General features: G+C 58.8%; 10 protein-coding genes across 10 annotated transcripts; 3 read left to right on the forward strand and 7 right to left on the reverse strand.

Moving 5' to 3' along the window:
* Positions 1-2,623: 2,623 nt before the first annotated feature.
* On the reverse strand, positions 2,624-3,646 carry CHGG_05766 (uncharacterized protein; the record flags this gene model as incomplete). The annotated part of the gene is made up of 3 exons (XM_001221860.1): positions 2,624-3,114; positions 3,192-3,433; positions 3,486-3,646. The coding sequence occupies 3 exons, from the start codon at positions 3,644-3,646 to the stop codon at positions 2,624-2,626; spliced, it is 894 nt and encodes a 297-aa protein (XP_001221861.1).
* Positions 3,647-4,267: 621 nt separating this feature from the next.
* CHGG_05767 (uncharacterized protein) lies at positions 4,268-5,838 on the reverse strand (the record flags this gene model as incomplete). Its single annotated transcript, XM_001221861.1, has 3 exons — positions 4,268-4,599; positions 4,657-4,979; positions 5,138-5,838. The coding sequence occupies 3 exons, from the start codon at positions 5,836-5,838 to the stop codon at positions 4,268-4,270; spliced, it is 1,356 nt and encodes a 451-aa protein (XP_001221862.1).
* Positions 5,839-6,628: 790 nt separating this feature from the next.
* On the forward strand, positions 6,629-9,591 carry CHGG_05768 (uncharacterized protein; the record flags this gene model as incomplete). Its single annotated transcript, XM_001221862.1, has 5 exons — positions 6,629-7,126; positions 7,179-7,188; positions 7,254-7,984; positions 8,804-9,008; positions 9,074-9,591. The coding sequence occupies 5 exons, from the start codon at positions 6,629-6,631 to the stop codon at positions 9,589-9,591; spliced, it is 1,962 nt and encodes a 653-aa protein (XP_001221863.1).
* A 278-nt stretch (positions 9,592-9,869) lies between these two features.
* Positions 9,870-10,526, reverse strand: CHGG_05769 (uncharacterized protein; the record flags this gene model as incomplete). The annotated part of the gene is made up of 1 exon (XM_001221863.1): positions 9,870-10,526. The coding sequence occupies one exon, from the start codon at positions 10,524-10,526 to the stop codon at positions 9,870-9,872; it is 657 nt and encodes a 218-aa protein (XP_001221864.1).
* A 407-nt stretch (positions 10,527-10,933) lies between these two features.
* CHGG_05770 (uncharacterized protein) lies at positions 10,934-15,136 on the reverse strand (the record flags this gene model as incomplete). The annotated part of the gene is made up of 4 exons (XM_001221864.1): positions 10,934-11,611; positions 11,666-14,505; positions 14,576-14,696; positions 15,083-15,136. The coding sequence occupies 4 exons, from the start codon at positions 15,134-15,136 to the stop codon at positions 10,934-10,936; spliced, it is 3,693 nt and encodes a 1,230-aa protein (XP_001221865.1).
* Positions 15,137-15,396: 260 nt separating this feature from the next.
* CHGG_05771 (uncharacterized protein) lies at positions 15,397-17,586 on the forward strand (the record flags this gene model as incomplete). Its single annotated transcript, XM_001221865.1, has 1 exon — positions 15,397-17,586. One exon carries the CDS (start codon positions 15,397-15,399, stop codon positions 17,584-17,586), a length of 2,190 nt encoding a protein of 729 aa, XP_001221866.1.
* A 705-nt stretch (positions 17,587-18,291) lies between these two features.
* CHGG_05772 (uncharacterized protein) lies at positions 18,292-19,263 on the reverse strand (the record flags this gene model as incomplete). The annotated part of the gene is made up of 1 exon (XM_001221866.1): positions 18,292-19,263. One exon carries the CDS (start codon positions 19,261-19,263, stop codon positions 18,292-18,294), a length of 972 nt encoding a protein of 323 aa, XP_001221867.1.
* Positions 19,264-20,158: 895 nt separating this feature from the next.
* Positions 20,159-20,541, reverse strand: CHGG_05773 (uncharacterized protein; the record flags this gene model as incomplete). The annotated part of the gene is made up of 2 exons (XM_001221867.1): positions 20,159-20,310; positions 20,400-20,541. 2 exons carry the CDS (start codon positions 20,539-20,541, stop codon positions 20,159-20,161), a joined length of 294 nt encoding a protein of 97 aa, XP_001221868.1.
* Positions 20,542-21,027: 486 nt separating this feature from the next.
* On the forward strand, positions 21,028-22,215 carry CHGG_05774 (uncharacterized protein; the record flags this gene model as incomplete). Its single annotated transcript, XM_001221868.1, has 1 exon — positions 21,028-22,215. One exon carries the CDS (start codon positions 21,028-21,030, stop codon positions 22,213-22,215), a length of 1,188 nt encoding a protein of 395 aa, XP_001221869.1.
* A 487-nt stretch (positions 22,216-22,702) lies between these two features.
* On the reverse strand, positions 22,703-24,192 carry CHGG_05775 (uncharacterized protein; the record flags this gene model as incomplete). The annotated part of the gene is made up of 2 exons (XM_001221869.1): positions 22,703-23,036; positions 23,192-24,192. 2 exons carry the CDS (start codon positions 24,190-24,192, stop codon positions 22,703-22,705), a joined length of 1,335 nt encoding a protein of 444 aa, XP_001221870.1.
* Between the last annotated feature and the right edge of the window lie 1,025 nt (positions 24,193-25,217).

The raw sequence follows: 25,217 nt of genomic DNA on the forward strand, positions 1-25,217 counted from the left end.
CCGAAAAGCCGATCGAGCCTTGCGCAGCTTGGATTCGACAAAATCAGCAATTCGCCAGTGGCCCCTTGTCATTTGCTATAATGACGACCGTCGCCCGTTCTCTGTTAACTTCTTCGAGCGTTCCAAGCCCCCAGCCGGACACACAAAGTCATGCACAACTCCGTTGGTTCCGCCCGAACAACGGACAGCCGCCGTCTAGAAACGATTTATGCGGTTAGTCAGACTGGCAACCCTTGCGTCGTGGCATCAAACAAGACCCTGGTCTCGGCGGCGAATGAGTGTATCTCGGCGCATTCTCCGGGGCACGAAGAAGTCCAAGAGCACAGTTGATGGTACGATCCAGAGTTTTCTTTAATCCATGAGCAGCGAGTCGCAACCCTGTCCGAGGATCCAGTCGACGAATAGGCAATGCATCAGAGAAATAGAGGGAAGGATGTAAGAACCCCTGGCTAGCGCGACGTGAGCACCCGCTGACCGCCTGCAGCATCTCATGGGTAATCTGCAATCGTGGCGCGTCGCTTACTGGCCGATCATTTTCTAGAAGAGTGGAAGAATCCGGTAGGGCGGTCTTGTGGATCCCTAGTTCATGCCGGTTGTTCTAGCGGCGTTGCGTGAGGGGGATGAACTAGGGACCCAGCTTCCCGGGACGGTGGAATGGTAGCTCTCTGGGCGAAATACGGAGGATGAGGAGCTTCCTCACAACGGGCGGCGACACTCGAAGAGCCTTATCTTTTCTCATAAAAGGGGGACAGCAAAGGCTCGTGTACCCGACAACGACTCACCTGACCATTGGCTCGAAATTCGACCTGCATCGACGAAGGCAGGAACCCTGCAAGCCACCAAACGACGCCCCGAACCCGGAGATAAGTGAGGAGAAGGGAAAAAAAAACGACCAATCCATCAGTCAGCGCATACCGCTCATTCTTCTTCCTCCCGACCCTGTGGGCTGCTCCCACGAAGCCGGTCCCAGTCAGCCGGGTCGAATCCGTTTTTCATCGGACGAACCTCCGGCTTAGCCGGTGTAAGCGAGGGCGCCGGCAGGCTCCGAGTCCCCCGGACGGGCATCCGATAGGCCGGACACTCCCCCGCTTGGCGTCAAGCACTTCCCCACTTGTTCCAGAAGGAGTGAAACTGGGCTACGAAATCTGGCGGTCAGCATCGACCCGGGCAGGGGGAGCTGGTGTGCATGGCGTGAGTGCTTGTGTGTGAGGCGTGGGTTCGGCAATCGACAAAAGCACGCGGGAATGTGATGGGTTTTGCAGGTTTCCCGATTCGGCAGGTTTGTGCCTTTGGTGCAAGCTGGGCCTGCAACGGCGCGATCGCTCGCTTGCAGAAAGAGAGTTTGTGGTCAGGCTAGGCTAGGCCTGGGCCGGTTGGCAGTCGGGGGTTGGTCACATGGGACAGGAGGCACGCAAGGGGAAGGGGAAAAAAGAAAAAAAAGAAAAAGTCATGTGGCGGACCTGACTAACTAACAAAACTAGTCGACGGACGGACTTGAGCTTTGACTTCACTGCGTTGTCTTCATTTTTTTTTTTTTTTACCGGGATAGCAATACAAACCCGGCGTATCCATCACCACTACTTCGGTACCCAGCAGGAGATTGACTGACTGACTTACCCTGACCGCGTGCACATCTGTATAACGCGAGGCCGGCCTGACTCGGAGGATTAACTAGTTGAGGGTGGAATACCAAGGCGATCGGTGCCCCGGAGAGGAAGAAGAGTCCGTCTTTGGGAGGTGAGCGGCAGTCGGGGGAGGGGTGGTGGTGCCTGGGGTACTTTCGGTGAGATAAAAGCTGGCGACATCCCTGCCCCGCCCGTTTTTGCCCACCTACTATGTGTGTACTGTGTATTTTGCCCGCCGTGTGTGGATGGATGGACAAAAGTCCCGGTCTCGTTCGTTTCTCTCCTCGCTCCTCGGAGGTGTGTTTCACTGGGGACGGCCAATCAGAGCGATGAGACGGGGTTTGCCCTTCGTCACTTGGCTTTTTTTACTTCTTTGGTCTGTTTCACCGCTTTCCGGGCTCGGTGAGACGGCGATCGCGCCGTATGATTAGGCCGATGGGTGGTAGTGGTGTGTGCTGTAACTCGTTGTGGTGCGTGCGTGTGTGCGTGTGTGCGTGTGTGGTGTGTGTGTGTGGTGTGTGTGTGTGGTACATACTCTCAGGGGGTCATGAAGTTGGGTGTCGTCAAGATTTGTTGGGATCTGTCTCGGAAACGGGATCGAGTCACACGAGTGCGACGGCAGAGATGGTGGTGTGCATGAACACCCACCCACAACATCATTGCGCCGTCGGCTCGGGACCTGGATGATGTGGGTTGCATCCCGGCTGCCGGTGGTAGTGTAGCACAGCGTAGGCAACGTAGGCGAGAAGGACGGCCTAGACGTCGGACTATGCCTGCGTGCGTGCATACGTGCGGATGTGTGGTGCTTTGGTAGACGGCATCGGGTTATTGCTGCCCTCCTCTACAGAGATTGGTGTGGTACTCGTAGTAGGTATATGCGAACGGGTTGTTGGCATGGTGGTAAGAGGGGAACCTCTTGACCGTACCATACCATCGCCAACCCTGCTACGGAATTCTCATAGACTGCCCCTATTCTTATACCCGTCCAGCTATCCCCGCTACCCCCACGAAGCCGGCCCAAAGGTCTCCCCAGCCCCCAGCACTACCTGGACCGCATCGCCCCTATAATCCATAGTGCTCTTGACCACCTCATTTCCCCACCACTGCGGCGGCTCCACCTCCCTAAGCGTGAATGCAAAGAAGATCACCAGGGTGCTCAGAGCCAAGCCCAGATCCAGACCCGAGCTGGTCAGGAAGTTGAGGCGGCTCCACCAGGCAAAGTGGCGTTTCTTGATGAGGAACTGGAACACGAAACCGACGATGCCCCAGGACAGGTAGTTGAGCGGGGTGGCGGGGGGGATGGCACCGGCACCCCCGAAGATGACGGGGGCCATGAGGTAGCGTAGGAAGGACTTGGGCCGGCGCCTAGCCAGGAGGTAGATTACGAGGGGGGTCACGGCGCCGAGGATGAAGAAGAGGAACAGGGAAGAGTAGATCTGGCCCGGAGAGAAGATGCGGGCCGGGCCGATGAGGCCCCATATCACCGAGGCTGGGCACGGATGCGTCTTAGTTAGGCCAAGGACAACAGGGGGAGGAAGGAGAGGGGTGTAGAAAATAAAGTATTACCGGAAAAGAAAACACGGCCGCCGGGGCAAGTAAAGTGGTCCGGCTGAGTGGGCTCGCACACGCCGGGGATGTTCTTGAGCGCGTAGTTGAGCACGACAACCTGCACAAAACAGGAGAAGGTGGTAGCGACGACCTGAGCCATGAACATGGTGCGCGGCGGGATCTTCATGTAGTGCCCGAATTTGAGGTCCGAGACAAAGGTCAGGGCTTGTGACATGGTGATGTAACCAAAGGTTTTGAAGCTAAAGTCGTTAGATCAGCGCTTCTAGAGTACCACAGGGGAGAGAAAGTTACATCATGAGCGCCAGCGGTCGGCCCGGCTGGATGTACCCATAGATGAATTCGGTGAGCACGTTCAGGCCAATCTGATTGTTGGTAACCGCCTGGATGATGCCGATCGGGAGGGAGAAGACGAAGGAGATGAACACGGCGAGCAAGAAAGCCCACCAAGTCATGTTTGTTGGCCAGGCGAGCACAGTCACGAATCCAATGAAGAGCATCTAGCGCGTGTGAGCGAACACGGGACTACAGGATTGGAAGGGTGTAGCCCACCACAGTGAAAAGCGACATGTACCACCAAGTTGGTGCTTCCTTGTATCGCCTCATCAGCTTCATGTGGATATCGGGCTTCTCCGTTGTGCTGCTCTTATACTGGCGCCAGATGGTCTTGCCGTGGTGCAAGTAGGTGTACACAACCAGAGAGGCGATGGCGGCAAAGGAAAGGCCGTAAGAGATGGCAAACGTCGTGCTGGTCTGTCAGCGGGGTCTTGGAAGGACAAAACAGGGGCTTACCTCAAAAAGAGAGGCGAGTAGTTGTTGTATGCCTCGACGTCCAGGGTGTAGTCGGCGGAGAGAATACGAGACACATCATACTGCTTCCCTGTGTTGTCATACGTGTTCGAGTCACTCATGGGCAGGTACTGGGAGTACCATGTGCCACTGTAATGAAGGGCAGACGCGAGGAGGACGAAGAAGAAGACCACGCCGACCATTGTGTTGGCGATGGCGTGCCTGTGCTACCTGTTAACCCCCGAGTCCATACTTGCTAAACCTGGTCTGCGCTTACCATGGCGGGATCAGGGGTGAGCCGATACAAAGCCCGAAATCTGGGTCCAGTCAAAAGTAATCGGCAACAGCGACAAGCCGGTGTTGGAACCGAACAGCTGGTTGATAACCGGGCTGTTAGGTGCCAGCCAAGTCATAAAGGCGAACGAGCTCAGAAACTGGGCCAGAAACCCAGGGATGAAGTAGTAGACAAAGGCGCCGACGGTGATCAGGCCGAACCACCTGTACCGCGGCATAGATCCGCCAATGACAGTCGGATCCCGGTCCTCGCTGCTCTCATACATGGCGTTCATGAGGGTCACGGACACCAGGTTGCCGGGCCAAATCATGGCGGCGGGATACACTGTGTTGTCAGTACTTCTTCTAGGCAAGGAGCAAGCAAATGTAAAAGCGAACTCACCCAAGAACCGTCTCATCATGCCGGCGATGCCGTAGCCCAGACTCTGAGTCGACACAACCAGAAGCAGCTGCCACAGAAGGCCAAAGTCCTGCTTATAAAACACCTTCTGGGCGAGGATGATATCGGTCGCGTACGCGACGGAGAAGGAGACACTCGCCATGACGACGATGATGGCATGCTCCTTGACGTTGAAGGGCCCGGGGTTTAGCTTTAGTCGTACTTTCTTCACCCCGGCCCCCCTTCCCACCCCCTTTCCGAGCCACAACATTGGCAGGGTTACCTCCTTGTCGGGAACAAACCTTGCCCATCCCCTTCCCAGAGGCCTGGAGTCAAGCAGTTAGCTTTACAATTCCCCCTTATATAGGTTCCTGGCAGAGCCAACTACAAACCACAAACCACAACCAACCCCCTCGCCCCCCCTCGCCAAAAAAAGAAAAAAGTAAGAAAAGAAAAAAGAAGCGAAAGGAAAAAAAGAACGCACCAAGCAATAACCTGCGCAATCAAAGCCCCCAAGCTAATATTCGGCGACCTCAGCGAAAACAGCGTATTCATACTCGCGCCCAGAAAGATCAAGCTCAGCCCGATGGCCCAGGCACGCACCGTGTTGCAGGGCAGCGAGGGGTCGTCGTAGGGGTGGACGGCGGCGCGCACCTCCGGGTACGGCGAGTCCTCCATCTCCTCACGCTCTTGCCCATCTTCCCCGTCATCATCGTCGTCTTCTCCTAAGGTGGAGGAGGAGGTGGCGTCGTGGCCGGCTACGAGGGGGGCGCGGTCCGAGTCGGAGTCGGAGTCGATGTCGGTGTCGAGGGAGGGGAGTTTGGTGAGGGGGATGCCGTCGTGGTGCGGGAGGGGTTGGTGGCGTTGGGAGTAGTCGGCGGGCAGGTTGGGGTCGAGCAGGAGCTCGTTTTCGGAGTCGGAGTCGGAGTCGGAGTGGGTGTTGTTGCCGTCGGCTGAGTGGCCGGGGCGGAGGCGGACGAGGCGGGCTTTGAGGTGGCTGAGGGGGGATTCGAGGGAGGGGGTTTGAGGTCCGGGTTGGGGCCGGGAGGGCCCTGCGCTGCTAGACTCGAGTCCTGAGGCTGGGGATGTGGATTCGGGCTTGGAGTTTCCGTCCCGGCGGTTCGATGATGGGTGAGGGCGGAGAGATACATCCGAGGAGGATGCTGAGCCCGAGGGTTTGGCCATGCTATCCGAGTATCAACATGAGATTGAGGCTGGGAATCTCATATAACTCAAGACGAAACACAGAATGCGGGTTTAGTGCATTGTGAGCTAGATGTGTGTGTGTTGTTTCGATTGCTGGGCAAGATGCTGGGCTGAATTGGGTTGCCGCACTCGAGGGGAAGCACTCAAGACGTCCGGGCCACGTACTCGCCAAAAACCTACTACCTAATTTAAGGTTTGGTGGACGGCAGCTCAACAACACGAAATCAAGATGATCTCAAAGTGAGTTGAAGTGGACTGGACGTAACCCCTCCCGAAAGTGAGACCCAGACCAGAAGTTGACCCAAGGTGTCTCTTTGGAGACGAATTGGCGGGATTTCAAATCCGAGCCCGTCAAATCAGACGATCTGGGAGATTTTTGAGGAAAATAACTATTTGGTGTATCTTAAGTTGTCATCGCATGTTTTGTTGTTGTCTTATTCAGATCGGTTTCCGGCCAAGTGGCCCCCCGGACAAAGCAAGTCGCCAGCTTCCACAGGGGTCCGCCAGGTCTGTTTCGGACAGGGTTGGGCAGCTCCCGCAGCCGCTAAGCCCAATAAAGCTAGGTGCTCAAGATCGATGGAAAGCTGCAAGGAGCTTTGTGATTTTGAGATGCATCATCGATTTCACCTTACAGTTTCAGTTTCTCTTCTCGTTATCAAGTTATCACAGTTTCCCGGTTCAACACAACAAGGGCAGATTACCTCGACTCCTCCCAACGCCACACTCCACCTCAACCAAACACCACCCCCCAAGAAATGCCCCCAGCAGCATGCGGCGCGTCGTCGTGACCGGCCTCGGCGCCATCACACCCCTCGGCGTGGGGGTGCGGCGCACCTGGCAGCGGCTGCTGGCCTCCGAGTCTGGGATCGTCAGCGTCGCCGACCGCGGCCGGGACGCCGCGGAACAGGCCCAGTGGCGCAGCCTAACCAGCACCGTCGCCGGTATCGTGCCCGTGCCCGTGCCCTCCAACCCAACTCCAACTCCAACTCCAACTCCAACCCTCTCCTCTAGGGCGGACGGGGCGGGTGGTGGCGGTGGCGATGACCACGACGGCCTCTGGCGCGCCGCGGACTGGCTCGACGCCGCGGACCAGCGCCGCATGTCCACCTTCGCGCAGTACGCCGCCGCCGCCGCCGAGATGGCCCTGCGCGACGCCGGCTGGCGGCCCGACCGCGACGCCGACCGCGAGATGACGGGCGTGTGTCTGGGCAGTGGTATTGGGAACCTGGACGACTTTTATGCGACCAGTGTCGCTTTTGATCGAGGGGTAGGCTGGCCTCTTTATTTTCTTTCTTTTCCTCTTCCTCTGTGTGGGTGAGATGTGGAAAGGTGTGTTGTAGGGTTTGTTTGCTGAGACTGGTGGGCTGGTGTGTCCCCCGACCCGGGTGGATTAGGGCTACAAGAAGGTCTCGCCGCTGTTTGTGCCCAAAATCTTGATCAACCTCGCCGCGGGGCATATTGCCATGCGCTATGGCCTGCGCGGGCCGAATCATGCCGCCACCACGGCGTGTACCACGGGGCCGCCCCACTCGATTGGAGGATGCGGGCGCGGTTTATTTGCTTTTGGCCGATGCGGATGTTATGGTCGCCGGGCGGCGCCGAGTCGTGCATTCACCCGCTTACGTTTGCCGGCTTTGGGCGCTCGAGGTCGTTGTCTATCGCGTTTAACCACGATCCACCGGCGAGCTGTCGGCCGTTTGATGCGGACCGCGCCGGGTTTGTGGTGGCCGAAGGGGCCGCTGTGGTGGTATTAGAAGAGCTGGAACATGCGAAGAGGAGGGGCGCCAGGATTCTGGCAGAGTTGAAGGGATACGGGTGCAGCGGCGATGCATATCACATGACGGCCCCGAGAGAAGATGGGTCGGGGGCGCTGTCGGCCATGAAGAAAGCGCTGAAGAACGCCGGGGTCAAACCTGGGCAGGTGGACTACATCAACGCTCACGCCACCGGCACGTTGGTCGGCGATACTGCTGAGGCGATGGCCATCCGGACGCTGATGATGGGCGAAGAGGGTGTGGAGGACGAGAGCAAGATCACGACGAGCAGCACAAAGGGGGCCATCGGCCATTTGTTGGGCGCAGCCGGCGCTGTCGAAGCCGTGTTCTCGATTCTCGCCATCACTGATGTGAGTACAACCGAATTTCTTGGGCCTTGCGTGAGTGTTGACTAAGAACTACCAGAACGTCGTCCCCCCTACGTTAAACTTATCCAAGCCGGACGTCGGCGCACAATTCAACTTTGTGCCCCACGAGGCGCAACAGAAGAAGGTCAAGGTGGCAGTTTCCAACAGTTTTGGTTTCGGTGGCACCAACGCTTCGCTCGTTTTCTCTGAACTAGACTAGGCACGGAGCATACGTCCCTGTAAATTAGTGTAAGTATATTGTTGTACACAACAAGGGATGGAGAAAATGATATGGGTGGCTATATCACAAGGTGGTGGGTAGGATGAATTTGAGCTATTCACGCCAAAATGCTCTTAACGTCCCAATTGAGAAATAGAAACTCGTAAGGCATTGCATCTTCACATATTCATCTGCCTTGTCCGTTAGGATAGGTTGGTGGCATGGTGATGCCTCCGTGGGCATACGCAACCCTAACCCCTATCGTTGAACATTCGAACCGACATTTTTTGGGTGGAAGGCCGAATCGCGACAAGCTTCGAACTCTGTGCGCCAACTTGGTCCCTCCCTCTACAACTCTACAACTCCAGACAATGGCTTGCCGCGGTTGCAGCGCGGGCCTCGGCCGGCTCCCCAAGAGTATAACAGTACCCTCCCGCCAGAATTTCCTCGACGCCACCCTATTACCAGCATCATCACGATGTGCCCTCTCCACCACTTCCTCTGCCCCCACCCTCCCGTTCGCAACAATACCCAACACACCCAGCCGAACGGCACGGCGAGCTTTCCACACGACATCACCCCAACAAAAGTTCAACTTGAAGGAAATGCTGTTCAACCGCGTCCGGGAGAGCTTGTCGGCGGGGAAGAGCAACTACTTCATCTACGGGGCGACTGAGGCGCTATACAAGGCCTGCGCCGCCCAGGCCGACTACACCATTGAGGCCGCAGACCGCAAGGCGGGGACACTAAAAACCACCGAGGAGGGCGAGGAAATTGGCACAAGCAAAGCCGGGACGTGGCATAACGGTACGGCTTTCTTTCTCCCCGACACAAGACTGGCAGGCTGGCTTAGCTAACTTGCTTCCCCGCAGACCTCGACCTCCTCCCCACCTTCAGTACCTGGGCCCAGGTCACCATGCTGCACATGTACCTGCTCGTCGTCCGCTTCCGCTGCCTCGAACCGGCCGCCCAGCAGGCCTGGCAGTCGCAGCTGGTCAACCATTTCTTCTACCAGGCCGAGGCCAAGATGGAGGACGTGCACGAGCTGACCTCGCGCATGATCCGCCAGGCCTACCTCAAGGACCTGTTCGTCCAGTGGCGCGGCCTGATCCTAGCCTGCGACGAGGGGATCGTCAAGGGCGACGCCGTGCTCGCCTCGGCCGTATGGCGGAACCTGTTCAAGGCGCGGGAGGACGTGGATGCCCGGGCGCTGGCCGCCGTGGTCGCCTGGATGCGGTCCGGGTTGAGGGAGTTGGGGGAGCTGCCGGACGAGGACATAGCCTCGGCGGTCAAGGTGCTCCCAGAGTTGAGGACGCAGTCTGCGGTCGTCGATGTGCCGACGGCGTCGATGAGAACGGCGTTTGCGCAGGCGGGAATTACCTCGTCGTGACAAGGCATGTACACACATGTATAACACTGTAAACAAAAAGAGAAAACCACCACTTGTAACACATAACAATATACACTCCAGCCAACGGGCCGGCCAACAGCCGTACTTAATCCACCCTCTCCCACATCTCAAATTCATACTCAGTGCCCGCCTCCTCCTGCACGCCCCTCGGCACCTCCTCCCCCAACCACGCATCCATCTCCGCCTGCCCGCTCCGCCGCCACCCCTTCTCCGCCACCCCGGACTCGGGCAGACACAGTGGGAAAAAGGTATCACACTCAAACGCCGTGCGCACCCTCGTCAGCAACACCCGCCTCGCCTCCCGCATCTCCAACGCCGCGCGATAGATCTGCGCCCCGCCGATGACAAACACCTTCCCCGACGCAGCCACAGCCCCAACCCCCCCCATCACCCCCCGCACCAGAAGCAGAACCAACCCCCAGAAGAAAACAGAAGAAGAAGAAACAGCCCGCAAAGCCTCCTCCAGCCCCCGTACAACTAGCACCCCCTCCGCCGGCGGTGGCACGCTCGGCAGCGAGCGCGAGACCACCACGTTGCGCCGCCCCGGCAGCGGGCGGAAGCGAGGGGGGAATGCTCTCCCATGTGCGGCGGCCCATGACGACGGCGTTTTGGATTTCGGTCTGGGGTTGGGGTTGATGTTGGGGTTGGGTTGTGCCCTGCGTTGTTGTCGGCGTGGGTGTGGGCGTGGGTGTGGATACGGTTGGTGGGGGGGTGGTAGTAGTAGTAGGGGTGGTGGTGGTGGTGGTGGTAGTAGTAGAGGGCACGCGCTTGGTGACGCGCGCAAAGTAGGCCATTTCCCGGCGCAGGCCGGTCCAGGGGAGGGCGCCGTTGCGGCCGATGCCCATTTGCTGCGTGGCCGCGACGATGAGGGTGAGTTCGGGGAGGGTGGTGGTGGCTGTTGTTGTTGCTGCCATGGTGGGTGGTTTGTCTTGTAGACTTGGTTTGGTGGGTAGTGAGTGTTCAGTTGGGTGGACTGCGTTCGCTTAGGTTGTCTGGTTATGAAAGTCGGGGGTTGTGAAGTTGAGAGCTGAGAGTTGAGACCCAAGGGAGTGGCAAAGTTCAAGAGGTGGGGCATCAAATCGGCATTTTTATATGCTGGGTATTATTCGCCGAATCAAGGAGACGGCATGCCCCTGAGACAACACAACTCGCAACACTCCGAACACGAAACCCGAATCGCTCATTACAAGTCTATATTCCCACCTCACTCTCCCAAATCTATCATTACTATATCTCCCCTAACCAACACAACCACCACCACCCCCACACAACCAAAACATATCCATCACCTACAACAAGGCAGAGAGACGACCCCTTACACCTACAACACATACCCACTCCCCACCACCTCCCACCCCAGCACCCCGCGCCCATCCTCCAGCTCCACGGTCCACCACAGCGCATTCCGCGCCTTGTCCAGCTGGCCGCTCTCCTCGTACGCGCGCGCCAGCGCAAACCACGCCTCGGAGCAGCCCCACCCGCTGCCCAGCTTGGTCAGGGCCGAGAGCAGGCCGTAGGCGCGGTCGCGCGCCGCCAGCCGGTCGTTGAGCGGCAGCGACGTCGCCTTGTGCGGCGGCGGCAGCGGCGCGCCGAGGAGCGATGACGATGGTGATGGGGCCGCCGCCGCGCCTGGGGGGGATATGGGGCGGCCGTTGACGAGGACCTCGGCGGGTTGGGGCTTGGGCTTGGGCCGCGTTGGTCCTAGGCCGAGGGGCGCGGATGGTAGCGCGGGGGTTGTCTGTGTCTCTTTGCTGCGGGTTGCGAGATAATTGTTTGTGTCGGGCGTGGAGGTAAAGATACTGTCGCCACCGAGAGACAGCTTGCCGAGGTCCAGCCCCGGCACGGCTGGCGGCGGGAGCAGCTTTTCTGTGTAGATATCCAAGAGAATGTTAGAGAGCCCGACAATGGCACCGGGGTGATCGGGGAAGTGCGTCAGCGCCGTCTCAAAGTCGGCGCGCGCCTGGTATGGCCGCTCGCGGGCAAGGGAGAGCTCCCCTTTCTGTGCGTAGTTAGCGTCGGCCCTTGGGCAGCATATTCATTTCGTAGCACTTACCTCAGCCCAAACATCCGCGAGGACCTCCTCGGCGCTCTTCTCCATCCCCCAGCCAACCTGCCGCACCGACAACGCCACCGAGGCCTCGTTCACCACGTCCGCCTCGAGGCCCTGCGCAGCACTCTGCGCCTCAGCAGCCGCTTTGCTCGCGTCATCGAGCAGTCCAGCGCGGCGATAGAACCCTGCGATTACCAACCACACCTTCACTAGGATCGCCTTCCTCCGTCGCCGGCTATGGTCGGGCGAGAACTGGACGAACGGCAGCAGCGGCGAGAAGGCCGGAGTCACCTGTCCGGCCGCCGCCTCTGTCCTCGAACGGGATGAGGACCTACCAGAGGCTTCCCTGGGGGGTTCCACTGTTTGCTTAGGGGGGAAGTAGTTGGGCAGGCCCCGCTCGTCGAAAGCGGCAAAATATTTGTCGCCGTCGATCGGGGGCACTGGCGGACCCCCCGTGCTGAGTGCGCGAGCCCGACTGCCGCTGCGATCGCGTTTGCGCAAGCTGTTGCGGGTGCGCTTGATGTCATCCGACTTGGCCGACTTAGTCGATCTCCGGCTTGAGTACGGGTCGGCTGCGTCGCTGGATGATTGGACTGTGGTTGCGGCGCTTTGGGTTGTTTGTGTGGTCTGCGGCCGGGGCTGTACCGTCGCTACTTTCTCGTTGTTGTTCACGACGCTTTGCCTCGGTTGGGCCTTTTCGTGCTTGCCGCCGAAGACACTACCTCTGAAGCTGCGTAGTGTGGCAGATGTCTTGGGCGGCTCGGCTTTGGAGAGTTCAACCTTTTGTTCCAGGTCGCCAAATAGCCGTGGGAATAGAGTGAGCAGCTCCGTGCTAGCGTTGACGGCGACAGCAGGGCCTTCAATCACCTCCAGGATGGCAAGCTGCGTCATCTTAATCTGCAGAATGCTCTCCTTTTCGTAGTCGTCCATCTCGTCCACGAGGCCATCGCCCGATTTGTCCTTGATCCCGGCCTCCTTAAGATGCTCGCTCCGGACGCCACCGTCCAGGTGTCTGCTCCCAAACAACACGTGCGGATCCTTGAACTGCTCGATAGCGCCCTCGCAGGCCCTGGCAGCCATGACATACTCCTGCCGGGCACTAAGCATGAGCGCCAGAAGATGCCAGAGGGGGATCAGCGACCGTTCCCGCCAATATGGCCCTAGACGCAGCTCCTGACTTGTGCTGAGAGACTTCTCGGTAAGAAGCGCCGTCTTGACCAGCTCAATGGAGGCCGACAGCTTGCGCTGCTCGGCGAATAGCACGCCCAGAGCAAACACGCCCCGGGCGTCGACGGCTTGGCCGAAACGGGGCGACAATGACCTCCCCAGGCACTGCATCGCCTTTTCCTGGACCGTGGAGCGAGACTCGGGGTCGCACGTCATCCGCGCCCACTCGGCCTGCGCCAGGCCAACCGACTGCCACGCCACGGCCAGAATATTCGGCGGAACTTCGTCGTCTGGATTGGTCGTATCCGAATCACGGCGTTCCTCTCCCTCGACCAAGTCTTCGAGCTCCTCTCCCAGCTTGTGTGCCTTTTCCGCGGCCTCCCGACTACCGAACCGGCACAGAGCCGCGATGCCAGTCGAGATAGTTTCCAACACGGTCGCGTTGCTATCCAGGGCAGGCTCACGGTGGCCCGTCTTTTCCACCCGCGCCTTGCCCTTCTTGACCAGCTCAAGCCACGAGTCGAACGCCATGAAAGCCAGGTCGAACTCGGCCACGGCGAGGTGTACGGTAAACAGGTGCCTCAAGACCGCCGTCGAGTGGTACGTCTTCGCCGCGGCGCCATACAGGCTCTCCAACGTGTCCCGACATAGCCCCTCCCTCCCGCCAGCACCCAACTCATGCTCCTTCCACCCCCGCCCATTGAGGATCTCCCAGTTCTGCATCATCCGCCGCACAAACTCCTCCACCTCTTGCCGCTCCTCGTCCGCCCTAGGGAACTTCGTCTCGCCGTACAACAGCCCCTGATACGCCGCCTCCACCTGCTTCAGCTCCGCCCGCAGCCGGCCCCGTGCCGAATTCTCCCCACCGCTCACCACAGTCGAATATCCCGTCGGGAACGGCAAATCCCCCTGCAAAACCTCCGACACGGCAAAATAATACTCCCCCCACACCTTGCGCCGCGGCACCGACCCGCGAAAGCCATAACCCCCGGGCGCGGGCGGCCCGCCCTTCCCCACCGCCGACCAGTAGCGCGCCCAGGTGCGAAAACAGCCCAACGAATCGGGCCCGTGCAGCGAGCGCACGCCCTCGCGCAGGGCCTGCGCGGCGAGCATGCAGTACTCGGTCAGGAAGAGCTCGGCCCAGTAGCGCGTCTGCTGGCGCGCGTCGGCCGGCCCCGCCGCCCACACGGCCGCCAGCGCGGGCAGCGCCGCCTCGAAGGCGTCCAGCGCCCCCTCGCGCTGCCCGTCCCGCGCGAGGCAGTTGGCGCGGAGATAGGCCGCTTTGAGACCGCATACTTTGGTCCATTCGGATGGGCTGCCGGGGAGGCCGCTGTCGTTGGTGGTGTTGTTGTCGCCGCCGCCGCCTTCTTCGGGAGAGGGTTCGGTTTCGAGGAGCGTGCGTGGTAGGCGGGCGAGTGCGGCGGGGTATTCGCGTAGTACCCAGAGCAGCCAGCCTGCGCAGACGCGGGCTTGGAAACGGTCCTCGGGCCGGTGGGACTCGGCGTCGATCGCGGTGAGGAGGGAGGGGAGGTGGTTTGCTGCTTCGAGGCCGGCGGGTGTGGTCGAGCCTGTAGACGAGCGGGCGGTGCTGTCGGCGGAGGTGGCTCGGGCGGTGGGGGTCGGCTTGAGGTTCGCTTTGGCGATGGCGTGTTCGATTTCGGCGGTCAGGGTGAGGCCTAGCCAGGGGGAGGGGGGGTTCAGTTCGGAGTTGGGGAGAGGGGTGGGGGTTGATGGGGAGAGACGTACAGGACCGGTCCGGGGCGTGCTTCCGCACTTTGCGGATTAACTCAGGAACGGCATCCCAATTCTCGTCGCAACGGGCATCGTCGAGCTGTTGGATGTAATGCGCGGCCTTGACTGCGTCGGGCTATAGGTAGATGGGGCGGTTCCGTCAGCGGCGGGCCTTACTTGGGGGACTCGAAACGGTAACAGGCGGTGGAAATTACCATGTTGCCTGGTTGGAAAGCCAACTCGCACTACGATGACTTGATTCCACAAGGCATGCGGACGGAAAAAGTCCTTGCGAGTATTATGGTTGTATGTTTAGCAAATGTTGCTTGGGATTTCGAGGCGGTGGGTGCTCGTCAGGGGATTATGGCGGATCGATGATGGACAGGCGCTAATACCAGGGCCAGATAAAAAGCTTATGGGGCTTGATTGAGATCTTGGGCAGTCCCCTGCGCGGCCCCCACTTGGCACATGCAACCGCCAACAGCAGATTGGGATTGGCCAGTCTTGGTACTCGATACTTACAGGGGTGAGCTTCAACACCACAAAAAATCTTAAGAGGAACCTAGACGATTTCATGTTTGAAGGTGTTGTAAGAAGAATTGTTGGTTGCGATCGTGGCTCTTTTGGAGCGCATCTTTAATCTAATCTTTGGTACTTTGGGTCATCAGAGTACATACACCCATCAGTGTTCATCTTCCCAAGTCAAGATTTCAAAGTTCTGGTTGAACTTCTGTATCGATAATCTTAAATTTCAAACGATAAGCCGACGATTTCTTCAACATCCAACCTTTGTCTTTTTCAAAGTCGCCAAACCAGGCAGACCAACACTCTTCGACATGGCTGCGCCGCCCGATCTGAAGGTCCTCTGCCGTAGGTTGGCTTCAACGCCCGTCGATGACCTCCCGCGCCTCTGTCCGTTGCTAGTCAACCATGTGCTTCGTTGCGGCGGGCCATTGTCTGCGGCCCAGGATGCAAATAAGGCCAAGGACAAGTCGTCAGAGACGCCAATGCTAGTTCACAAGCTCAAGACGCACATCACAACCCTCTTGACCGGCAAGAGTCCTGCAGGCCGCTTCGCTGCTGTGTGTCTAGTTAAGGCCGTCATCGACGTGGGAGGTTGGGAAAGCCTCCGGGCATCAGACGCCTGGCTTAGGGGCTTGATCGGGGTGCTGCAGGTTTGTGAAATCACCAATCCGGGTCTGGGAACGAAAGAGACTAACAATCCCCAGAAACCTGACCCCTTGGCCTCAAAAGAGCTATGCATCGTCACTTTGACCAAGATCTACGTGCTGCTCCAGGGCTACCAGACTCTGGTTCGAGAGATGGTCACCCCGACACTCCCAAGCTACGTGACAGCCTGCCTGCAACTCATCAAGGCCCCTACCTCGGGTAGGCCTCCGAAGGTTCCGACATCCTTCATTGACACTGTCGCCTGTTCCTTGTCCAAGCTTGTGGTGCTCTACCCAACTACCTTGCGGCCGTCCGCCCCCCAAATGAAGGCCGCTCTCAGGGCCTATATTGCCCCGACTTCGTTTGATGATGTTGTTGTTCCTCAGAGCTTGAGGGAGGCCTCCCGCCGATTGTTTGTCCTCTTGTCATACACTGCGCCCAAGAATGGCAGCAGCGAGGAGTGGGTGAAGGCTATTCGGTCAACAATCCTGGACTCCCATGGCACGGTTGACCAGATCTTCCGTGCTGTGGTCGAGTCTTGGGAGTCAGCTACTGGGTATAGAAGTCAGGCAGTTCGCCCTGGCCCCGAGCCTTCAGGAGGTGATTCAGAGGAGAACTTGCCATCTTGGAGTGGCGTACAGGCTGGCGCCGAGAGACTCATTGGCTTGCTCGAGTTCCTCGCCGAGTACTTCAACAACCCGACCAAGGCCCCCGTTACCGTCCCGCTTGGGGAAATTCTTGACTTGACCGCAAGGATAACACTCGTGACGCCTCCCTCTGGCTCCGAGGATTCAATCGAAACAAACCCCGCCATCGGGAGGGACGAGAAGGCCGAGCTGTGGAGTGCCCTGCCAGACATCCACATCGCCGTCCTCCGCCTGCACCACGCCCTCGTCCGCCGTCTGCACGAGAACGCCGTCCCCCTTGTCACCGACATCCTCGACCAGATGGTCCGCGTCTCCACCGCGAGCCGGCACATCCCCACCATGCGCGAGACCGCCTACACGCTCACCAACCAACTCCTTCTCCTCTCGGGCCCAACTCTCCCCAAACTCACCGTCGACTCCCTCGCGCCACTAATCCAATCCACCTGCCACGACATCCTCCTCTCAACCAGCCACCTCGACCCCAACCCTACCACCACCACCCCCGCCGCCACCGCCACAAAACCCCAAAAACCCAACCCCAACTCCACCACCTCCACCCTCACCAACGCCGACGCCTACCTCGCCACCTCCGCCCCCACAGCCCACCACCACCACCACTACCCGCACCTCACCGCCGCCACCGCCCTCCTCCCGCTCTTCCTCTCCCACCTCCCACAACGGAACCTCGCGCCCGACCTGCGCGGGCTGCTGGGACCGCACGGCGATCCTCCTCGCACAGCCGCGACGCCATGCTGGCCAGCTGCCTGCACCCGTTCCCGCGACAGCCGCGGGCGGTACTACGCGAGCGTGCTGCCGTTTTTGGTGAGGCGGTTTCCGCGGGATCAGGCGGTGGAGGTGGTGAGGAGTAATTTGGTGAGGGTGGTGGGGCGGGGTGTTCGTGGTTGGGGTTGTAGTGGTAAAGGGGGTGAAGAAATGAAGGAGGGAAAGGATGAGGAGGAGGAGGAGGAGGAGGAGGAAGCCGTGGATGGTGGGGAGGAGAAAAAGGACGGGGGTAAAGCGGAGAAGGGGACAGGAAAGGTAGCCAGCCGGTTTGAGTGCGGAATAGATGGGACGAGAATAGAGCGTTTCGAGCTCGTCGGCGGTGGTGAGTGCCAACCCCTATGCGGTGGTCAAAAGCAATGCGCAGGAAACACAAGGGGTGCCGGTGCGGTCAGCGTCGCCGCTGAAGCGCAAGAGAGAGCTGTTTGAAGGTCGAACCGGCCAAGCCACCGAAGCGGGTTGACATGGGGAAGGCAAAAGCAGCGCAAGTGGCTGTCCATGCCCCAAGGTGAAGCCGGCTTAATGAGGAGGAGAAGTGGCGATGAGAGTGACAGCGGAGGGAAGCGTTCAGATTGACATGACTTTGGACGACGAGGAGGAGGAAGAGGAATGAGCGAGTGATGTATTAGACTTGAGACTTAGGTATGGGGCATATGTATAGGGTATAAATCTTGCTATTCATGTTTATTGTTTGCAGACTCGACGCAGCCCCGCAAAATTCTTGCCCGTCTACAGATATTGTCGCCTCTTGAGACCGACTTGCTCCGTGGCCACGCCCTGGTCTGTGTCTGCCATCTTTTATAAATCACCACCCCAAACTCTAAAACGCCTATACCACTGCCGTCGCCATTGCCATTGCCTGTTTGCGCATGCATATTGCGCCCAGCCCAGCCATATCCGTGAAAATGCCTACAAGAGGAGAAACAGGTATCACTCACACCCTTCCTTCCGAACTTACCCAATGTAGATAAGATCCCATCCAGTCGAATGTTAGAATAAACCTCAGCTCACCGTGCCGATCCCACCACAAAAAACCAGCGCAAATCCGCAGCCAGTAAGTAGTAACGACGAAACCAAAGGTCATTACCCTCCTGAAAGAAACAACCCCCCACCAACGAAAAAACAAAAAAGAAATTAATCCCTCAACCACGCCCTCCTCTTCTCCTCCTTCTTCGCCCTTCTCTTCTCCTTAAACGCTTTCAGCTCCGACCGGCTTGGCTTGATCCCCGAGCGCTCAGCCTTAAGACTACGACCATCATGCATGTTGGCGGCGGCGTCGACATCAAAAAAGGCGCGCATCTGCCGCCGGCTCTTGGCCTCGTCCGAGTGCCGCTCCGCCCCCTGCTCCGGCGTCTGCCACTGGCCCGTGTGCCGGTTGAAGAAGCCCGCCGAGGCGTACTCGTCGCCGGCCGCCACGCCGGTCGCGGTGGTGGCGGTGGTGGTGCCGGCTGGATCGGCGCCGCCGCCGTGGAGGTTCTGCGCGTACCACGCGTTCTCATCGTAGTTGCCGTGTATGGCGGGGTTGTAGCCGCCCGCGACCGAGGTCGGGTTGCTGAGGGCTGTGGTGCTGTCGGTGGGTGGTGGTGCTGGGACGGGGGCGGTTGGGGTTGTGGTTGGGGCCGCGGTAGGTGTGCCCGCGGCTGGTACCCGTGGGTTCTCCTTTTGCCATGCGCCGGTGAAGCGGCTGTAGAACCAGTAGGACTGGTCGTTGGGGTTCCAGTGAAACTCCCATCCGTCGTCTTCGGGCTCGGGTATCGGTTCCGCAGGGAGGGGTGGCGCAGTGGGATCAGAGGGAAGAGGCTCGTTGGGGAGTGGAGGCCCGGCGTTGTTGTGGTCGGAGAGAGGTTCGTTCGGGAGTGGTGGCTGTGTTGCCTTGTTGGTAGGATTCGGGTCGCGCTGCTCGTCGGCGTCGGATCCGGAGTACTCGCCCTCGGAATGGGAATCCGAAGGGGACGGGGAGCCTTGCGCTTCGATGGGGGATTCCGTCTCCTGTGCTTCGGCTGTTTCTGGCGCTTGCTCTGGCTCATGCGCATGGCTCTGGTTTGGCTTCTCAGCTTGTGCCTCGGGTGGAAGACCCGAGGATTCGGCTGTAGCAGAGGATGACATGGTGAAGCTATCCCACTCGGAGTTTGGAGGGGAGAGAAGGTAGTTCGAAATTTAGATTCAGATTGTCACGGATCGCATGCCGACAGCACCAAGTGCCGTGAGCGATGGATAGAAGAATTGATAACTGAATCGTTCATGAAGTGTCCAAACTTGGTGTTATCCTCTCTTCGCGCCTCGTTGACCTGGGTGGAGATGCTTTGTGAAGGTTGGAGAAAGGAATGCACGTAGCCGAGATGCAAAGAAGCGACAGTTTTGGGGGAGGGAACTGGAATTCCGCCGTTAACCGGGTTTATGTGACAATCGGGCCGTGTGTGCCAAGCGATCGGGTTTTTGCATGCCAAGCCTAGAGCGTGGGTTCGAACAGTGAGCAGCTCATCGGGCCGCTGCCGAATGCCAGGCACTGCCGTTCTGATCGCCAAAATCCCCGAAGCTTAAACTGTTGCTCTTCCTTCTTCCCTGCCTAGGTTCTCAGCGAAGCTCTTCCTCTTTCCAACCTTTCTTTTTCTTTTTTTTTTTTTAATTTTATCAACGGGAAGCTGGCCATGCATTGTCCGCCCACAATTCTTATCCGTGAAATCAAAGCCCATCACCAGTATTCCTTCCAAAGATCTCTTCTTCATTTTGAGCCGCCCGTCATCTGCAGCAACCCGAGCGGGTCGGTCTCGGCGAGACTCCGAGTTGGTTGTACACAGTATGTATGTAATGTCACAATGTGGCATTGTGTGTTTCCCAGTCTGGTGGAATAACCCTTCAACCTGACATCCGGCATCTTCGGTCTGCCGCGGATTTACGCGTCATACGCAATCGATGGCAGATGCCCAACTGTCCATCCTGGGCAGAAACAGGAAGTCATCGACAAGAGCGCCTCCGCTTCTTATACTCACCCGTTTCATCTTCAGACCTGCATCCCCGGGACTAAGACGACGACTGCGACGACTACGATAGCGCAGGTGCCCAACGTCGCATCCTTACAGCAAGTGCTACCCTGGATTTGGGGTCCATCGTAGGATCGGCGAGAGCCTCCATCAATATCTGGCCGAGCTCGCTCTTTATCTCGTCCATTTTTAGGCCGTCCACCCGGCCTCTCTTTAGCCGGATATATCGCTGCCCGCCAACCTGCTGCAAAGTACGCACACCTTGTATGGCAAAATGCTGATCCTGGCACGTCGGTCGTTCTCCATGGCATGCTGTACTCGCATGCGGACTGACACCGATTCGCTGGGATGAGCAACCAGGTCCGGGCCGCCTGGTGCTGTAGCCCTGATGCGCCGTTCCCATCGCTGAGTCTGGATCGCCGGTGTGCCCCCCAAGGCATTGACCAATAGATTCACTCGAGCCACTGGCTGAAGACCACAACACAAACCATCCATGCAATGGCACGTCCCGGAATACCTACAGCCTTTTCTGGAAAAGTCCTCGCGTCTTGGTCGAGGCCAGTCCAATGCAGGAGCAGTCGCCTGAACCAGGCTGACTCTTGGAGTGGCCAAGCATGGTTACAATGGTGGATATGAAGCCCATCTTTCAGGCTCGCATTTTTCTCCGTGTGTATATGATTCCATCCACCCCAGAGCGGGATCTCCCCCTTCGTCTCTCTCAGCTTTCATGTGCTCTTCCCGCATGTTGTCTCCCGTCCCGCGTCAGTGACAGCTCGGCACGTGTTCCCCAGTTGAGGACTTATAACCTACCTACCTGGACTTGATAGCCCCCGTGTATATCTATCTCCCTGCGGATATTCTTTGGGTACTCAACGCACAGCGGGTGACGATGGAGCTGATAAAACAGATATCGTCCCTGCCTGCCTCTTTGTCCTCGCTGATGTTGTTCATCGCCGCTTTTGGCCCCTTGGCGATAGCAGAACCTACCTTGACTGATGATTCACAATGCGGCTGCTACCGGAATAACGACGATACAAGCACCTACTTCACAAACCACCGCTTCTTCGATTTCCGCAGCCTCGCCGACTATGCCGGTGTGCCGGCCGTCGTCCAGGACTTAGAGGCCAGTCCCAACGCGCCCGTGACCAGCGACTACTTCAAGGGCGAAGAATGGACCAGCTTCTGGTGGCTCGGCAGCTGGAACAACAGCAACAATGTGCGCGGCGACGCCGCCGTAATTATGTCCAACTCGCCCAACAACGTTTACATCGAAGCCAACACGGAGCCCAACCCGTCCTCGCAGACCTACCTCACCCTGCGCACGCAGCGCCTGCGCGGCTTCCAGACGGCCGCCGAGATCGAGTCCAAGTCGACCAACTTCAAGTACCTCTCGCTGCGGATGCGGGCGCGCACCGTGGGCGCCGCAGGTGCCATCACGGGTATGTTCACGTACCGCGGCGGCAAGACGCTGGCCGACGTGCAGGAGGCGGACCTCGAGATCCGCACCGCCGACCCGCGCAACATCATGCGCTGCACCAACCAACCCGCCTACACCGACGACGGCGAGGTCATACCCGAGGCCACTCGCAACGCCACCATGCCCGGCGGACTCGACTGGACCGCCTGGGCCGAGCACCGCATGGACTGGACCCCCGGCCTGACCACCTGGTACGTCAACGACGAGATGACGGCCCAGATCGCCTTCCAGGCGCCCCGCGACGAGAGCAACGTCATCCTGAACGCCTGGAGCGACGGCGGCAAGTGGACCGGAAACATGACGCTGCTCGACGCCGCCTACCTGCAGATCCAGTGGCTGGAGATCATGTACAACAACACCGACCCCGCGCAAGCCACCGGGGCCAGCAAAATCAAGAGGGATGATGATGGCGCCGGTAAGACCCAGAAGGGGTGCGGTGCCGTGTGCAGTGTTGACGAGACGCCGCAGTTAGGGAAGCCCGTCATGTTGTGGAACAATGCTGCTATAGGGACTAGCGAGACTGGGGCTGGGAGGCTTGTGTGGGTGCCGACGGGCGTGGTGCTGGTTATGGCGCTGCTTTCGTCGGGGTTGTTGGTTTAGAGCTCGGGTCTGGCTGGCGTCTCGGGGGTGGGCGGTTGCTTGATTCCTACATAGGCTTGTGGTCTTATTCCTTTTGGAAATATATCTCTTGGCTGGTTTCAATATCGAGTTTTGGCTTTCGGGATACCCTCGATTGCTTAGCTCTCAGGTCCTTGTTGTGGCCTGCAATCCAACAACAGCCAGGTAAGTGCTTTATAAGTGTGTCGTGTCACACGATTCTCGCCTCTCCCTCCCTTTGCAAATAAGCTTTGTGTTTGTGTTGTGTGTGTGTGTCTGTATTTTGATGCCCGACCCCCTCCCTTTGCCCCTAGAAATCCATAAAGCCCCCCTATTCTACACTCTTGTAGATATGATGCAACGAATAGTAATAAATACAATAAAACACACGAAAAAAAAATCAGGGTATCGTGGCACATACAGAATCCGCACCAATGCAACAAACTTCCCTTTTATCAACCATCCCCCCATCCTTCCCCTCGCCACCCACTCACGGCTTCATCTCCGTCGGGACCGTCCCCAAATACCCCCACTGGCGCGGACTGAGCGCAAAGAACTCCCACTGGTGCACCGTGCCATTCACCACGCCGAACACGCGGCGCTGCGACGTGCCCGCGACGGCCGCGAACTTGGGCTCGTCGGGCGCCCCCTCGGCCGCGAGCAGGTTGGGCGGGTCCAGCCCGCTCCACGCCTTGGTGTCCCACGTCCGCACCTCGAGGTCCCCGTCCGGGTCCACGTTGATGATCATCATGTTGACGAGATCGTACGAGAATGGGACGCGATGTTGGGGCCGCTGGGGGAGGGCGCGAAGCCGGTGGAGGGGCCTGTGATGGAGGGGTTAGGAACTACCATAGGGGAAGGGGGGGGGGGGGGGGGGGGGGGGGGTTTGGGTTGGGTTTTAATGTAAATTCCTTTGGGCCCACTCCCCAATAGCCTTTCCCAGATAAAATCCTGCAGGTCGCCGTCCTCGTCGTAGAACAAGCTCCACTCCACATCGGTGATGTTGTTCCTGCGCATGACGCTGGAGAAGCCGATAGCGGCGCCGGGCTCGGCCGGGCCGAAGGGCAGGTCCATGGGCTTCCAGTCGTCGGCGCGCGAGACGGCGATCACGCCGCCCTCGCCCTGGTACGCGATCGCCATCCACGGGTAGTTGATCTGGCAGTTGCGGCTCGTCCCGCAGTGCGGCCGCAGCGCGGCGAGCTTGGAGCCCTCCGCCGCCGTGATCAGCTTGTTGCTGCCCAGCTGCCCTTGCCGCCAGTTGGTCGCCAGGGTGGGGTCCTCGGAGGAGATGATCTCGCGGATGGAGTTGCCCGTGGTGAGGAAGTAGATGCGCGTCTGGAAGGTGGGGTTGGTGTAGGTGTAGGCGGCGATGGGCGAGGCGGGGATCAGGTTTAGGGTGAGGCCGGTGCTTGATAGGATCTTGGAGATCGACATGGTCGACCATGTCTTGTTCTGCGAGTCCCATTGCGACGTGAGCAGCTCCTTGTTCGCCGCCTGGAAGAACACGTAGAGATGGATGAAGCCGTTGGTGTCGGTATAATTTGTGGCGGCCAGCGATGACCCCTTAAACAAATTACCCGCGGCGGCGCTGTCGGCGGCGCTCGATCCGCCATTGGAGCCATTGCCGTCGGGGGTTTCGCTGGGGGAAGCAGACGGTGCCGGGTCCTCGCTACTCGATTTGAGACCAATGCCGAGACCGACGCCGAGGCCGATGCCGACGACCACCAAACCGATGATCACGGCCAGTATGATCCATGTGCGCCGTGTCCAACCCCGACGCGGCGACCCTCCGTTGACCACCGCAGGAGCCACCGGTGCCTGATAACCATACGGAGAGTACCCCGGCGCGAGATGCTTGTCTTGCTCGTAGGCGGAATGCGGGTAGTGTTCCGGGTGGACGACCTCGGGCAGCATATCGTCTCTGTCAACGGCCTCGGGCAGGTCGGACGGCCCGTGGGCCCACGCCGACTGCTTCTGCATGTCGTTGTCAATGCGCGAGCTCCCTGCCGCAAAGGATACCTAGCGGCTGGTCTGTGTCGCGTACGAATTGCCGGTCGCAAGTGGTTTCCCAACTGCGAATTGCCAATGCTGGAATGAGAGACGATGAGGGAAGAACAAGCCATCCCTAATGATCCTTGGTTCGGCCTGGGTACCCTTTAGCCCTGGCGATCGACGGGCACAGCCTATTCCCATCTCTTGTGGCTCCGGGCCCTCCACCACCCCCCTGTCCTCTTAGAGGTTCAAGAGGTATCATCGGCCCCTCCCAAGCGGCGGGACGGCGGCACAGCAGCACGACACAGCAGGGGTTCTTGTGGGCACCGCACGCGCTTGTTGGCTCCGCTGCGATTTCGTTTGAGAGCAGAAAATGCAACCAGATGAGCCACACACTCCGACAAGTCGGGGAGGCCAAAACAGCCTGACGTGCATTTCCTGCTGACATTGCGTGGCGCTGAATGGCTTTTCTCTGTCTTGGGCGTGTATTCGATCCAATCATATTCGTATGTCCAGTGGTACTTGACTATCCAGAATAGACGATCGGCGGCGCTGCTTACCAAGTAATCGGCACAGGCGAGGCCCACGCCGTGAACTGCAAGGGTCTGAGACCGCTGGTTTCTTCCTCCACGCCTGCCCGTCCCCAAGAAGTGGGTGAAAGGGTGATTGACTATTCCGCGCGAGTTATGAAACTCAAAATAGTGAGATCAAGATGGCTGCCAAAGTGGTGGTGAGCTTAAAGCATTCAAGTAAACCTCTAATTGAAAAGCATTGATATTGTCCCTTCTCTAGTAAAGGGATGTCAGCAAAGCCAAACCACGGGTTCGAGAAGGATACTGCCAATATTGCTTTATCAACAAACCGTATATCAATTCCTCTTCTGCGTCGCAGATCCGCGCCACGAAAACATCTGCCACGTGCCCCTGGATCGAAAGATATGTCGGTTTCGGGGAGGTTGGCGGAGGGAACAACGGACTGTCAAGAACGGCTCTGCATATTGTTTTTTCTTGCTT

Source organism: Chaetomium globosum, genomic scaffold (genome assembly GCF_000143365.1).
Source record: "Chaetomium globosum CBS 148.51 scaffold_3 genomic scaffold, whole genome shotgun sequence".
NCBI classification, from domain to species: domain Eukaryota; kingdom Fungi; phylum Ascomycota; class Sordariomycetes; order Sordariales; family Chaetomiaceae; genus Chaetomium; species Chaetomium globosum.